At 44.5% G+C, this 15,409-nt stretch overlaps 1 protein-coding gene across 1 annotated transcript in view; it reads left to right on the top strand.

Annotated features, from left to right (window-relative positions):
- SLC18A2 (solute carrier family 18 member A2) overlaps positions 1–10,452 on the top strand; it is a 64,883-nt gene extending 54,431 nt beyond the window's left edge. The window contains exon 15 of the mRNA XM_066598889.1: positions 10,348–10,452. Coding sequence (XP_066454986.1) covers positions 10,348–10,452 — 105 coding nt within the window. The remainder of the gene's footprint in view (positions 1–10,347) is intronic.
- Positions 10,453–15,409: the final 4,957 nt, after the last annotated feature.

Below are 15,409 nucleotides of genomic sequence, written 5' to 3'. Positions count from 1 at the left end.
CATTTAGACACAACGATTATCGCTCAAAGTTCGCTCAGAGCCGTCTTCTGAGCGATAATCGTTGTGTCTGGCTGCACTGACATCACACAGTTTTCGTTATCCTGTCGCTCATCGCTGATCTTTCAGCGTGCTGACGATGAGCCTCATCAGGGATTCACAGCGGGATACAGCTGATACTATTGTTTTAGCTGTATGCTGCTCCCTGAACACAGGCTGGGCATGAAGAACAGAGCGGTCCAGCTGCGTTCTTCATACCACGCTTGGAGCACTTGGCTGTATAACAGCTGGGCGTTCTGAGCAGAGAACAGCTGGATGCAGAAGACAAGCGGGGACACCCTGCTTGTCTTCTGCATCCTCCGCTTGGAGCGCTCGGCTGTATAATAGCCGATCGCTCCGAGCGGGGAACAGGGGCCCTGTTTGTCTTTTGCATCCCTAAAGTGGGCCTTCAGTTAGCAAACTGAAAAGCAAAAAACCATTATAATTACCACACTAAGGACACCCTTTTTAAATTTCATTTATGGTTTACCTCCCCACTTTCAAAAAAATCATACCTCTTCTATTTCGCCATCGCCATTGCTGTCTGCTCTGCGGGTTCTTTTCAGTGGTTCTATTTAATCTACTGAAAAATGTATAGAAATTTCTAGGTGGAGTGAAATGGGGAAAAAACACGCAATTCCGCCATCTTTGGCTCTGTGTGAATACATGGTGGAGTGCCATCGATGTTACATCATTGAACCTTTTACATGCCACAATCAACATTGATTGTTGCATGTAAGGGGGTTAACAGCGGGGATTGGTGAGAGCGCTGATCCTGGCTGTTGCAGCCACTAATAGCTAGCTCCCGCTGTGGATGGCGCGGACTCAACCTTTGTGCCTGCCTCATCCATACTATGTAACTCTACACCCATTCGCAGGAACCCCTTCTTACACAGGCCATACATTTATGCCCTGGGGCATAAAGGGGTAATCAGCATCAGGGGCATAAATATAGGTGGTTGATAGGGTTTGACTTAAACCTGTACCCTGGAACCTCATGGGGCCATATGGTCTCTCTGCCCCATACGAGGAGAGCAGTACTATAGATGAAGCATTATAGTTGGGGGAGCTTTTTACGGATTTCGCTCTGGGGCGCAGTGGCTTCACCTTACACCTCTGTCTTTTCTTATAGAGCCATTTCATGCCAAATCCTCATAGCGCCCGACCGGTTCACATTGTCATGAAATTTGGTAGGATGTTAGAAGGCATAAAGCCATTTACAGATGTAAAGTTTTAGCCTTGAGTGATGCCTCGTATTCATACAGCAGGTGAAGAAATCTGTAGTTGATGCTTACCGGGTCAACAAAAAACATAACTTTGCTTCTAATTCCGGTAGAACTTTTTATTGTGGGTTTGTTTTGAACCTGTTGGGGCAAACGTCTCAAAAGATGTTTGACAATTAGTTACTACATTCTTCATTTCAAGGTCACATGACAAATTTTGACCTTGAGTATCTAAAAAGATGTATGTTCAATTTTTGGGAGGGGACTACAGTTTGTAATAAGGGTAAATGCAAGCTCTTCTTGGTTTAACCCTTTCCAATCCACTGTCTGACGTCTGAAGACATTATGATTTAAGCCTGTACAGCTCCGATGATGGAAGACGTCCGGCAGGGTTCTCTTACTGTATATTGCCAGCCTCTCTGCTGTCAGAGCCTAACCAATGGGTCACCTTATGCAGTACTGGCTTTAGCCAGCATATAGCGCCATTGTATAACAGCAGAAAAAGAGTAAGCCCCCTAGGAAAACCAGGATACAAATTGGATTGGAAAGGGTTAAGCTTCATTCTGGGACAATTCACCTATTGGCAAAAGAGCCCAAACTAGAGTAATCTTTATTAATAATTACTATAAAATACTAAGGGGCTCATTTAAACACACGGGTCACTGCACTGTCTATAGTAGTGCCTATCAAGCTGTAATACATATGTCCCTATATAAGCTACAGCCTAAATATAGTCACAATATGACAAAACGAAATAGATATTCCTGCTCTGACTAGTGTATGGAATTAAACTGTGGGGGTCACTGCTATTAAACCTGAAAGCCACCCCAACACGTTTCACCACAAAAGTGGCATCATCAGGGGTACAGGGCTTACTACCAGGTATTTAAAGGGAACCTGTTAGAACTTTCTCTCTCGGTCTCCACCTTCCAAACACACATGAAACATGCATGAACCTTTGTTGCCCACCGTGCGCCACTTCTCATTCTCCATTCTTTCTTCTTGGCACGGATATAGAAAGCTCACATTATTGATACCGTATTGTCTTTTACCCAAAACAACCATTTCGCAGTCATAACTTCAGTATAAATACGTTGTAAACTTGCCCTCGCTGCCAGCCTCTTCCACCAAGTCCATTGCTTGAGTTTTTTGCTATGAGATGAGGCAAAAAAGTGACATTCGGCTTGAATCCCCAAATCAGCTCCGTGGTGTGCCAAATCTGAAATGTGTTGCCTGTTTTTGCATCAGGCTGACGCACATCTGAGGAGTAAGAGGTCCTACATACTCTTAGAATGTACATACCGCATTATTCGAGGGCGAGTGAAACATTATCCGCCCTCCGGTTTATATTAAACGTCTGTTGCCCACTCTTACCAGTACTTTTCGCTGTTGGTCGCCGTCTGCCCAGTCGCTGACCGTGTTGCCTCAGTTAATTTATGACTATAGTGCAAGAATAAATGGCTGCCTCACTTAGAGCAGTGATTTGTTTTTAGCGGTCTGGAGGCGCGTCTGAAGCCGATATTCATCGAAGACTTTGAGCACAGTATGGAGAAAGTGTTTCGTCATGAAGAAGTGTGTATGAATGGATAGCAAAGTCCAGGGAAGTTCGCACAAGAAGGAACCGGACGCCCGCCCATGCCCATGACTGATGACATTGAGCGTGCAGGACAACTGATTCTGTTGGATAGATGAGTGACGGTGGATTCTGTTTGGTGCCCTGAAAGAAGTACCGAGAGGACTAAGATTCATGTCTGATTGAGAGGCGAAGGCGGCGGTGCATTCGTGGCTCACAGCTCAGCCAAATACATTTTTTAATGAGGGAAGACAAAAGCTTGTTGACGGATGGATTAGGTGTAGAGATGAGCGAGCACCCAAATGCTCGGGTCCGCGTTATTCGAGTCGAGCTTTTCGTAAAATTCGAGAGCTCTACTCGAGTAACGAACCCCATTGACTACAATGGGAGACTCGAGCATTTTTGTATGTGGGACGCCGGGTCACGAGCTTTTTTTTTTTCTTGGTTCGCATCTCTTTCTCCCTCTCCCTTCTCCTTCTCGCCAGACCAAAAATTTTCAAATGGCGTGCGCTGCGTCGCGGTAGGGAGGGGCCAAAACAGGCACGTCACAGCGGGGAGGAGCCAAAAGCTGGGGCGTGGTCAAACACGATTTGATGCTCGTTTGAATAACCAGCACCATTGAGTACACTAATACTCGAACGAGCATCAAGCTCGACAGAGTACGTTCGCTCAACTCTAATTAAGTGTATTGAAAAGCAGGGAAATTATGTCAAAAAATAAAATATTTCTCTTTTCTGAAAGTTGATTTAAAAAATGTAAAATCTACAGTCAAAGTGCGGATAATTTTTGACTGGCCCTCGTATTTCATTCTAGAATAAAGTAATTTCCTAAACAAGGGCTGTGATATTTAATTGCATATAATGTATACCGCTTTCTTTTTTTTTCCGTCCTGTTCCCAAAGTAAACCTTGCAGCCACAAGAGATTGCACTTATCTGTATTACATATTTTATTAAACAGGAATGTACACTTTTTTAAGATATTCAAGGTTAAAGTTTAGGTCATGTGACCTTGAAATGAAGAAGAATGTAATATTTTGTTCCGGAACTCTTGTTCTTATGAGAAGCGTGCTCCGTTAGCTTCCAACTGAGCGCAAGATGAAAGGTCTACCGCTATTAGAAGAAAAGTTGTCATTTTTTTAGGTTGCCCTAGTAAGCATAAATGTCACATTTTTTTCATATCTGCGACCCTGCTGTATGAATACTGTGCATCGCTGAGGGCTGAACCATTATATCTGTAAGTTACTGTATGCCCTCTACCTTCCCAACAAATTTCATGAAGATTTGAAACTGCAGGGTTGAAAAGTTCATCTTTTGTTCTGATTTGGCATGGAATGACCCTGAAGTCCATGGGTGCGGTCAATTGACTCCCGAAGGGATTACTTAGAGAACCCCATCTGTTGATGGATTTTTTTTTACCTCATTGACAACAGGCAGGTTACGGTTATCAGTTACCAGTGTAATTTGAAGGTAGGGGATGGAGTGAACAATAGCAGAAGGTGGCTTGCTGCTGCTCTGTTGAGTATGTCCAACGCCTCCCGGCTGGTAGCATGTCATATGATCAGCATGGCCTGGAGGTGGGACTACTTAGCGATAAACCAATGAGGGGGCTCAATGGCTCAGACTTAGTAAGCATGGCTCTTTTGTGACTGGGCTGCCACTTGGAGTAAGTGTCCACCTCCGGGCTTCTTTCCCTTGCATGCAAGTGCCTCCTCCATACAGTCACACCACATATAGGCAGCCCGCTGTAGTTCTTACACACAGGGCCAGCTGAAGGTAGTTATGGGCACACAGGGCCAGCCCATCAGGAAAATTCCCAGTGCAGTAAACGGCCAATCTGCTCTTGGTTGCTATTAGAATAGTCATGTTGGAGCATTGGCTTTCTCTAGAGAAAGCCAACAAGATGGTGGAGAGACTTCAACCAATGTTCTCTGGTACAGAACTAAAAAAGTAACCCCGCGCTGCAAAGGACTGAAAGCACTAAGATTTCACAGTGCTGGAAGCCTTTCATGGATTCATTCCAGTATTTATTATAAGCCACGCGTTTCGGGGCTCCATCACACCTTTCTCAAGCATAAAATATGCAATTGTAAAGAGCAAATATATACAAAAGAACATACTCCCACCGAGGCGTCCATCAGCGGCATCACGCCATGCCTTCTGACGTAATCACTAGGGAGGGATCTTCTCCCTGTAGCGGGCCATGATCACATGACCTGATTTGGAGCGCTACGTGTGTTCCAATTCTACATAAAACTTTATCATTCTGTTTGAAGATGACAAAGAGGCATCCGCCTTTACTGATTGTATCCTGGGAGAATATGCTGCTCTGCCATTCATGCCTGTGTGTGTCGCTCTGATTACACCTCTCTGTTATACATATATGGACATTACCTACTGTTCAGAGCGCAAATCATAGGGAGATCTTACAAAAATAAGTCAATATATTCAATTAAAATCGCCTCGGATTGGGTCCTATACATGTCATTACTATAAATATGTTCAATAATGCATTAGAGTTCCGCATATAGACATGGTACAATTATTTAAAAGTCTAAACAATTAATATCAAATAATTAATGAATTGTTAATGAATTGATGGTAAATTATTGCACTATTCATGCATTAGAATCATAGAATGGTAGAGTTGGAAGGGACCTCTGGGGTCATCAGGTCCGACCCCCTGCTCAGTGCAGGATCACTAAATCATCCCAGACAGATATTTGTCCAGCCTCTGTTTGAACACTTCCAATGAAGGAGAACTCCCCACCTCCCGTGGTAACCTGTTCCACTCATTGATCCCCCTCACTGTCTAATATCTAATCTGTGTCTCATCCCTTTCAGGTTCATCCCATTGCTTCTGGTCTTTCCTTGTGAGAATGAGAATAGGGCTGGTCCCTCTGCACTGTGACAGCTCTTCAGATATTTGTAGACCGCTATTAAGTCTCCTCACAGCCTTTTTTTTTGCAAGCTAAACATTCCCAGATCCTTTAACCCTTCCTCATAGGACATGATTTGCAGACCGCTCACCATCTTGGTAACTCTTCTCTGAACTTGCTGCAGTTTGTCTTTTTTAAAGTGGGGTGCCCAGAACAGGACACAGTATTCCAGATGAGGTCTGACTAAGGAAGAGTAGAGGGGATAATGACCTCACATGATCTAGACTCTATGCTTCTCTTAATACATCCCAGAATTGTGTTTGCTTTTTTGGCTTCTGCATCACATTGTTGACTCAGGTTCAGTCTATGATCTATTAGTATACCCAAGTCTTTTTCACATCTGCTGCTGCTTAGCTCAATTCCTCCCATTCTGTATGTGCTTTTTTTCATTTTTCTTGCCCAGATGTAGGACTTTGCATTTCTCCTTGTTAAATACCATTCAGTTAGTCGCCGCCCACTGTGCAAGCTTTTCTAGATCTTTTTGAATACTCTCTCTCTTCCCTAGTGTTAGCTATCTTTGTGTCATCAGCAAATTTGATCAGTTTCCCATCAATTCCCTCCTCCAGATCATTTATAACAATGTTGACCAACACTGGGCCCAGGACAGAGCCTTGTGGTACCCCACTTGATACATTCTTCCACTTGGATGTGCAGCCATTTATGACCCATTTTTGAGTACGATCACTCAGCCAGTTCTGAATCCACCTAACGGTTGCCTTATCAATCCCATATTTGGTCATTTTCTCAATAAGTATGGCATAAAATACTTTGTCAAATACTTTACTTAGGTAAAAAAAAACTATATGCACCGCATTTCCCTGATCAACCTGGTCAGTAATACTATCATAGAAGGAAATTAGATTAGTCTGGCATGACTTGCTTGTTACAAACCCATGCTCCCTCTAGTTAATCACTCCATTTTCATCCAAGTACTTGCATACATGCTGTTTAATAATTTGTTCAAAGATCTTTCCCTGTATAGATTTCAGGCTCACTGGCCTGTAGTTTCCTGGATCCACCTTCTTCCCTTTTTTGAAGATAGGGACAACATTTGCCCTTTTCCAATCTTCTGGGACTTCTTCTGTTCTCCAGGAATTTTCAAAGATTATGGCGAGTGGTTCAGCAATTACCTCCGCTGCTTCCTTTAGTATTCTAGGGTGTAATTCATCTGGACCTTGAGATTTGAATTCATGTAAGTTAGCTAAGTGTTCCCTCACCATCTCTCTGCTTACAGATAGCCTGCATTCTTTTATTCCCCCAATAGCACAAAGATCAGCTGATGTTACATCTACTTTCTGAGAGAAAACAGATACAAAATAGGAATTTAAAAGTTCGGCCTTCTCTACATCATTCTTAACCAATTCACCATTTTCATCTTGTAAGCATCCAATAGCATCTTTGACTTTTCTTTTGCTTTTGACCCCCCAAATCCTTTTTTATTGCTTTTGGTCTCTGTTGCAAGCCTCAATTCATTATTAGCTTTACCTTTTCTGACACTTGCCCTACAGTTTCTACAGACCCCATTACATTCTTCTTTAGATATTCCTCCTCTTTCCATTTGATAACCATATTTTTCTTCGTTTTTAACATGTCTGTAAATTCTGCGTTCATCCATCCTGGTTTCCTTAAATGCTTCCCATTCTTCCTTCTTTTAGGGATTGGTAACGATTGTGCTTTGAGAATCCCATTTCACAATATTTCCCAACCTTCTTGGACATTTCTCTCCTTAACAACATCCAGCCATTGGATTCTTCCTCTCCTCTTTCTGAGTTCATTGAAATCTGCCTTTCTGAAATCCATCCTTGAGGTCTGAGTTTTCTCAGGTCTTCCTCCCCTTGTTATCCAACATCCAAGGATCTCATGGTCACTGCCTCCTAAGGTCCCAGCCACCCTTACTTCCCCAACCATTACTTTTACCTGAGAGATTCCCAACAAATGTCTGCATCGGTAAAATCTCCCATGGCCAATATGTTGGGCATTACTGATTAACAAATCGATACAAATAAATGGATACTAAATACATCATTAATGCTGATTCGTTATGAATTATGGATATCTGGATTATAACACTATGCCTACATTTTTTCGAATATTTCATTAAAACCAGGAGGAATTAGTGTCTTTAAGTGAAATATCCAATACATTTCTTTCCTACTTAATGCCGCAATGGATCCTGATTCCACATGCTCCAACGGTGTAACTATTAAATGGGTTGTCTCGCGAAATCAAGTGGGGTTATACACTTCTGTATGGCCATATTAATGCACTTTGTAATATACATCGTGCATTAATTATGAGCCATACAGAAGTTATTCACTTACCTGCTCCGTTGCTAGCGTCCTCGTCTCCATGGTTCCGTCTAAATTCGTTGGCGGCTTGCTTTTTTAGACGCGCTTGCGCAGTCCGGTCTTCTGCTCTCAGCACGAGCCGCTTCAGTGTGCTCGCCGCTACAGCTCTTCTGCGCATGCGCAGAAGAGCTGTCACTTCTCGGGAGCGCGCTGGAGCGGCCATTCTGTACCATCCTCTCTTAGACGAAGGTGCAGAAACTGGAGCCGCCCAGCTGTCCCGAGAAGTCGCCCAGCCGTCCAGCTGTCCAGAGAAGCCGCCCAGGTAAGTGATGGGTCGGGGGTGATGTGTCACTAACAGGTGAAGGTCCCGGGCCACAGCGGTAGGCCCCGGAGCCCAGCGCTAGGTTCCGGAGCCCAGCGCTGGGCTCCGGAACCTAGCGCTGGGCTCCGGAACCTAGCGCTGGGCCGAGGGGCCTTCGTCTGTTGTCAGGGTCTAGCGCGGGGGGGCCGGGGCGTAGCGCTGGGGAGCCGGGGCGTAGCGCTGGGGAGCCGGGGGCTAGCGCGGGGGAGCCGGGGCCTAGCGCCGGTTACCTGCTGCCTGGCGGTGGGTGACTGGTCGGCCGGGTTCAATCCCGGGGTCCGGTCGGCGGCTGCGGGGCGTCTGGTTGTCAGGGAGACACAGCTGGTAGCGTCTCGGGAGCGCGCACGTCAGGCTGCAGCAAGCGAAGGGAAAAGAGCCGGCGGCCATCTTGGGAAAATTTTTATAAGTTGCTGAAACGCTGGAACTGTAAGTACAAACCAGCTAGAAAAGTCATTTACAGGGGGGCTTAGTAATGTATGCTTAATTAGGGGGACTGGGCAAAAAAAAAATTCACTGCTTCCTCGAGACAACCCCTTTAACTCCTTGTAGTCCTGGTTATGAACCTCTCCAAAATTCCTATAGACGCCGTGCTGTTGGTGAAATATTAGAAAAAATGTGGGCATAGTTTTATAATCCAGATATCCATAATTCATAACGAATCAGCATTAATGATGTATTTAGTATCCATTTATTTGTATCGATTTGTTAATCAGTAATGCATGAATAGTGCAATAATTTACCATCAATTATTAATAATTCAGTAACGATGCATTAATTATTTTTTTAATTTTTGTAAGATCTCCCTATGATTTGCACTCTGAACAGTAGCTAATGTCCATGTATGTATAGCAGAAGGGTGGAATGAATGGCAGAGCAGCATCTTCTCCCAGGATACAATCAGTAAAGGCGGATGCCTCTTTGTCATCTTCACACAGAATGATAAAGTTTTATGTAGAATTGGAACACACGTAGCGCTCCAAATCAGGTCATGTGATCATGGCCCGCTACAAGGAGAAGGTCCCTCCCTAGTGATTACGTCAGAAGGCATTGGGTGATGCCGCTGATGCACGCCTCGGTGGGAGTAGATTCTTTTGTATATATTTACTCTTTACAATTGCGTATTTTATGCTTGAGAAAGGGGCAATGGAGCCCCGAAACGCGTGGCTTATAATAAATACTGGAATGGATCCATGAAAGGTTTCCAGCACTGTGAAATCTTAGTGCTTTTAGTCCTTTTTTTACTTCTGTACTATTTCCCGGCGAGCTTCTGTTCACCAAGCCTGCTTGTTGTACCCCAGACGTCTCTCCACACCGTTGCTGGATTGTGGACAAATAGTGACTTTACACTCTAACTTGGATACAGGGTGCCGGAGGGTTTTTTCCTGGACTGGGTTAACCCTTCGTGCACCAGGTGAGTTAACAATCCCCATATCTACTTATTATTCAGAAGGCACATTCTCACACCCGTTTGTCTTACCAATGTTCTCTGGGTGGAATACGGACACAGTTCCCTTCTTGAGAAGATTTTGCTTTCGATTACAGAAATCAGTTGGTCGTAAGATGTCGGAGATTTCTCTCTATAAATCCACTTAGTAATATTTATGCAAATAGAGAAGAGCCCATCTTGCGCAACATCGAGTTCCCTGACATGAGTTCTCCGGTGGACATCCTTGTAATGACCTGGAAGACTTCACAATCCATTCTCTTTAGATTGATAACACCATCTAAAATTTCTGCCAATCTGAAGTCACCATTGTAGACTATGATGGACTCTGACCCCATCGGAGGACCAGACGGAGGTCGGGACCACCAGGACTGGACCTCGTGTTCTATTGCTGATCACAGTCTGTTATTTGTGCAATATTTTGACTTTGGCTTTGTGTGACCTCGGTATAGAATCTCTCTAATGTAATCTGGTTTCAACCTTCAGGCCATTCTGATGGAACACAACTGCCCGGTGAAGAAACGCATGTACACGCAGAACAGCGCGCAGCAGTATTACGCCGCAGATGAAGAGTCAGAGAGCGATGAATGAGCCCGGCTCTGCTTCACACAGCTAGTTGTTCTTACATTTCATTGTTGTATCATTGGTCTAACAGTGACATAGTAACAAGCCAAAGGTCTCTTGTTCTGTCCTAGCGGAGTGGTGGTTCAAGGCACGGAGAGCTGCGCCTCCCCAGCTGGGGTAAGACTACAAGCACGAGCATGTACGTGATACCCTGGAGTTATCATACGTGCATATTAGGGTCTACTTAATACTGTCCAGAATCATGTGTCCCGTTTGCCGCCATCGTCTATGTGCAGACGGTCTGTTTACGCCCCAATGTCCCATTTCTCTGGCCTTGGGAATATAATCTAACGAGCCATAGGCTATTCACTCCAGCTCCCCCTCTCCGTGCTGTAATTGGTCACACAACACTACCATTTATTCTCTCTTCGCTGCCCCAGGATGTGATGTATGAAGTCTTCACACATGACCAACCGCCTTACCGGGTAACACACATGAGCTTTTATAGACCCGTTTCTATAAATATCTTGTTGAGAAACTTTATTTTATGTATTTCATTTTATTACATATTATGCAATATATTTTTAACTACTGTAACTGTAATGTAAATGTGTATAAAAACGCATAAAACCCAAGAGCGACCCGCGTCTCAGTGTATGTAACGATCACTAGTCGAAATGCTTTGTGTCTATGCGGAGTGCACCGCCTCATGCCTGACCATGGTGGGTACTACTGGAGCCACTTTTGTAAAAGTGTAGAGGACAGGTAGAAACTAGCCAAACATGCCATCTATGTGGGAAAGGCTTATAGAGCGCCCCCAAGCTGGACGACTTGAGAATGTCCGATCATAGAGATTATCCATAGGTGAGCATAGTGACTGGACCCATCTTCCGAACTTTGTGAAATGCTTCCCGCTATGAGACTTAGAGTTGATGGGCAGGAAATTCTGCAAATTAAAGGTTTGGACGATGTTTAACTTCATGCAAAAAGGGTTTTAGTAATTGCTCCCTTTGCCCATATGGGGTATATATTGTTGGAGTATTTCGGGATAATGAGAGTAGCTTGTTTCGCCTGATACACCTGGGTCGAGTTTGTCCTGGCTGAGACTGACTTTGAACGTTTCTTGCATCAGGGGTCGAGAACGTTTATGACGATGTTAGAAGAAACATTTCCCTTTGTTACAAGCACCAAAACAGTCTGTATCAAATCTGGGTCAACACTGTTCTCGGTGAATGGGCCACATGGCAGGCTAAAATGAGGAGGCTTCTAATATGAGGTAATGAGCCCTCTCCACACAAGCTGCAATTAGCACGGCTCATTAAGTCAGTTCAGCTTTAATTGTATGCAAATCACAGACAGAGGCTCCTGATGACCAGTTGTCGGATGGAGTTGCTGGTTCCTATTTAGAAGCGAGTACCGATCTGCAGGACTGTGAGGGTCGCCCTCCACCGGGAAGGACTGTGTGTGCTTATCATGTATTCTTCATCAGAAGCTGAGTACTCATCATCATTATCTCCAGTTCTTTAGCATCCAATACTAAAAGTAGAAGTTATTTTATCCTTTTTTTATTCAATTGTCTTTTTATTATATTATCAGATAGCAAACAAGGAGTGAGTTCACGTGTGCACCCTGCGCTTACGGGTGTCACTGCTCGTGCATCTATCCCAAAAGTGTAATGCAAGAGTAGTATCTGGAAAGCCCAGTAGCTCAAGGAACCTGGAAACATCAACCATTAGGGCTGTGGTTTCTGCTAAGGAAGAGAGCCAGGACCAATCCAGCAACTGAACCCCTCCCTTTGGTCAGTTTGCCATTAATTTGCAACCACTAGCGAGCGCCTTCAATCTTTGCCCCAACAGTGCTCAGTAGTGGTTGCCTGCGAGGGTGTGCCCTGAGCGCTCAGTATTCCAAGGTCAGAGGTGTAGGGTCGCAGGCTGAAATGAGCTGCAGATCTGCAGCTGAATCTGAGCGAAACCCTGCACCAATGCTGCAAACTTTGATGTAGTTTTTGATGTGGAAATACTGCAGATGTTTATGTTGAAATGCAGCCGATTTTACACTGCGGAAAATCCACAGCACTTCCACGATGCATGAACCTACCTACAGACAGGTGAGCGCGATATTGTGCTCACCAACATGCGTTTTCACTAGAGATGAGCGAGCATACTCGTTAAGGCGATTTACTCGAGAGAGCATCGCCTTTTTGGAGTACCTGCTGGCTCGTCCCTGAAAACTCGGGAGGGGGAGGGGCGCAGGGGGGTTGTGGAGATAGGGAGGGGGAGAGATCTCTCTCACCCCCCCCCCCCCCCCCCCCCCCAAATCCTCAGGGATGAGCCAGGAAGTACTCGAAAAAGGCGATGCTCTCTCGAGTAAATCGCCTTAACGCGTATGCTCGCTCATCTCTAGTTTTCACACACGATGGGAACCTTTATATATGTTATAGGAGAAGAGAAGGGGAACATAATCCAAACTTTTAAACATGTTAAAGGTATAAATAAGGTTCAGGATGGAAGTTTTCATTAGGAAGCTAAACACTAGAACAAAGGCGACAAGCTGAGATTAGTTGGAGAAAAATGAGAAACAAGGTCAGGAAACTATGTTTTTTACTGAAAGAGTATTAGACATTTGGCACAAACTTCCAGCAGACCAGGTTGGAAAAAAAAAATCAACCATAACTAAACTCGAGCATGCTTGGGATAACCATAGATCCAACCTAAGAGAAACATGAAATATAATGGCGGTTGGGTTAGATGGACCTTGTGGTCTTTGTCTGCCATCAATTTTCTAGGTTTCAAATGGAATAGGAAAGATGGGAATCATGGAGGCGCCAATGGGGTCATCTTCTTAAAGGAGGGGATATTGAAAACTCTAATTCTTGCTCAGTTTTTGAGATGTAAACTGTCTCGGAAAGTCACATTAAAGTCTTTGAAGTATTGTGGTCGGAGGAAATCGGCAAAGTTTTAACCAAAACCCTTCACCCCAATTATCTAGCTAATGATCAGTCTAGCAGCCATGGATGATGAGTCACAGGTGACCATTGATGAATGGGAGGGTTAGATCTTCACCCCACAATCATTCCATCATACTGTAATCTAGATATTCATATGTGGACATTATTCTTACTAGTATGGGCAGACAAGGCTTATTCAGTCTCTTCAAACAGATCTCTGTCTGGTCTTCTTTGATTCTTTACGCTGTAGCTGTGGTGGTTGTAGAGCCCAAGCCTAGAAGAGGGGCAGTGTAGAAGTGCAGTAGATCCTTGCTTTGTGCATTGTCTCAAATACAGTAGTTTATGTTGCTCCCTTACAGCTTGACATCATAGTCCCCCAAGTAGAAGACTCTGGTATTTTGCTTTGGCTGTGTTTAGCCAATAGTATCGGATGAGGAAAGACTTCCTCAAACTTTTCCTACATTGGTGTAATCTTTTTGTTATAGAGGTTCTATGGCTGAGGTTCTCTTCATGCACAATGACTGTCGATACCTTTAACACAAAGGTTATTGTGATGAGGTTTACTATCTCCCCACCCCTCCCCCATTGCACAGTAAAACTGCTCTACTGAGAACTTCTTTCTATATTGTCCCTTCCTTCCCGTTGCAGATTTCTTTCTTAGATGCTTTTTAACTCTCAACCCTGAGCACCTTGCATGCTCCGTCCTGAAGCTTTCCTCTCCCTGACTGCACCCTTCGCCTTAGCTTCCAAACCACTGAACATCTGATGGTAGAAGTCTCGGATGTTTGATGTTCATGTGAATCTTGAGCCTTTCATCTGTAACCTCCAGCATGGACAGCAAACCTCTACATCCATCAGTTAGCAGCTCTCCTCTTTTGCTCTGAGAGTTTTTCTTAGGCCTCCATATTCACCCCGGTCGGATGATTTGCAAACCGCTCCAGGACCTTCATCTTTTTCCAGGCCTGATGTAGAATCATGACAGCTGTTTCTGTAGGATTCAGGATCACTGGATGTAACTGATGAACAGAAGTGGTGTCAGCCTCAAGAACTATAATCTGTGGCTTCCTAGGATAACTTAGAAGGCAGTTTAAAAGGGCACTGACATGGATGTGGATACATACAGTGGGTCTGGAAAGTCTTTAGACACTTTCTCCCCCCCCCCACGGTCTCCCCATCATGCGGCACTCAATACCCCATAATGCAGAAACAGAATTTAAAAAAAAAACCATTTCCAAAGATTTCTTAAACAAAACATTTTGCATTGCACAAGTATGCACACCCTGTACTCCGTACTTAGTTAACTCACCTCTGGCCGTGATTCCAGTCTGGGTATGATGGTTTGCACACTTGCATTTGAGAATTTTCTGCCATTCTTCTCTGCAGATCCTCTTAAACGCTGTTAGGTTGGATGGGGGCCATCTGTGGACAGCTTCGATTGGGTTCACATTGGGGCTCTGGCAGGGCCACTAGACAGTGCCAGAGATGTCCCTAAGTCACTACGGTGTTGTCTTAACGGTGTACTTAGGGTCACTGTCGCGGTGGAAGGTGAACCTTCTGTCCGGGCTGAGGTCCCTTGCGCTTTGGCTCAAGTTTTTATTAAATATATTTAGGTACTTTGCTCCATTCAGCTTTCCATCAACACTGTCCGGTCTCTCTGTCACCAGGCGTCACTGTAGGGATGTATTGGGAAGGTGAGGAGTAGCAGCTGGTTTCCTCCAGCCAGAACACTTAGAATGGAAGCTGAAAAGTTGAACTTTGCTTCATCAGCCCAGAGAATCTGGTTTCTCAAAGTCTGAGGGTCCTTTGGATACTTTCTGGTAAATTCTAGGCTGCTTTCATGTGTCTTTTTCAGAGGAGTGGCTTCTTCTGCCATAAAGCCCAGATTGGTGAAGTGCTGCAGTGATAGTTGGCCTTCTGAAGTTTCTCCCATCTGCACACATGGTCTTTGGAACTCAGCCAAAGTGACAATTGGGTTCTTGGTCACCTCTGTTACCAAGGCCATTCTCACCCCCCGATGACTGTTTGGTGGGTCTAGGA

This window comes from Eleutherodactylus coqui, chromosome 4 (genome assembly GCF_035609145.1).
Source record: "Eleutherodactylus coqui strain aEleCoq1 chromosome 4, aEleCoq1.hap1, whole genome shotgun sequence".
NCBI classification, from domain to species: Eukaryota; Metazoa; Chordata; class Amphibia; order Anura; family Eleutherodactylidae; genus Eleutherodactylus; species Eleutherodactylus coqui.
The sequence above is the reverse complement of the archived record's forward strand: the minus strand, read 5'-3'. Positions and strand labels throughout refer to the sequence as shown.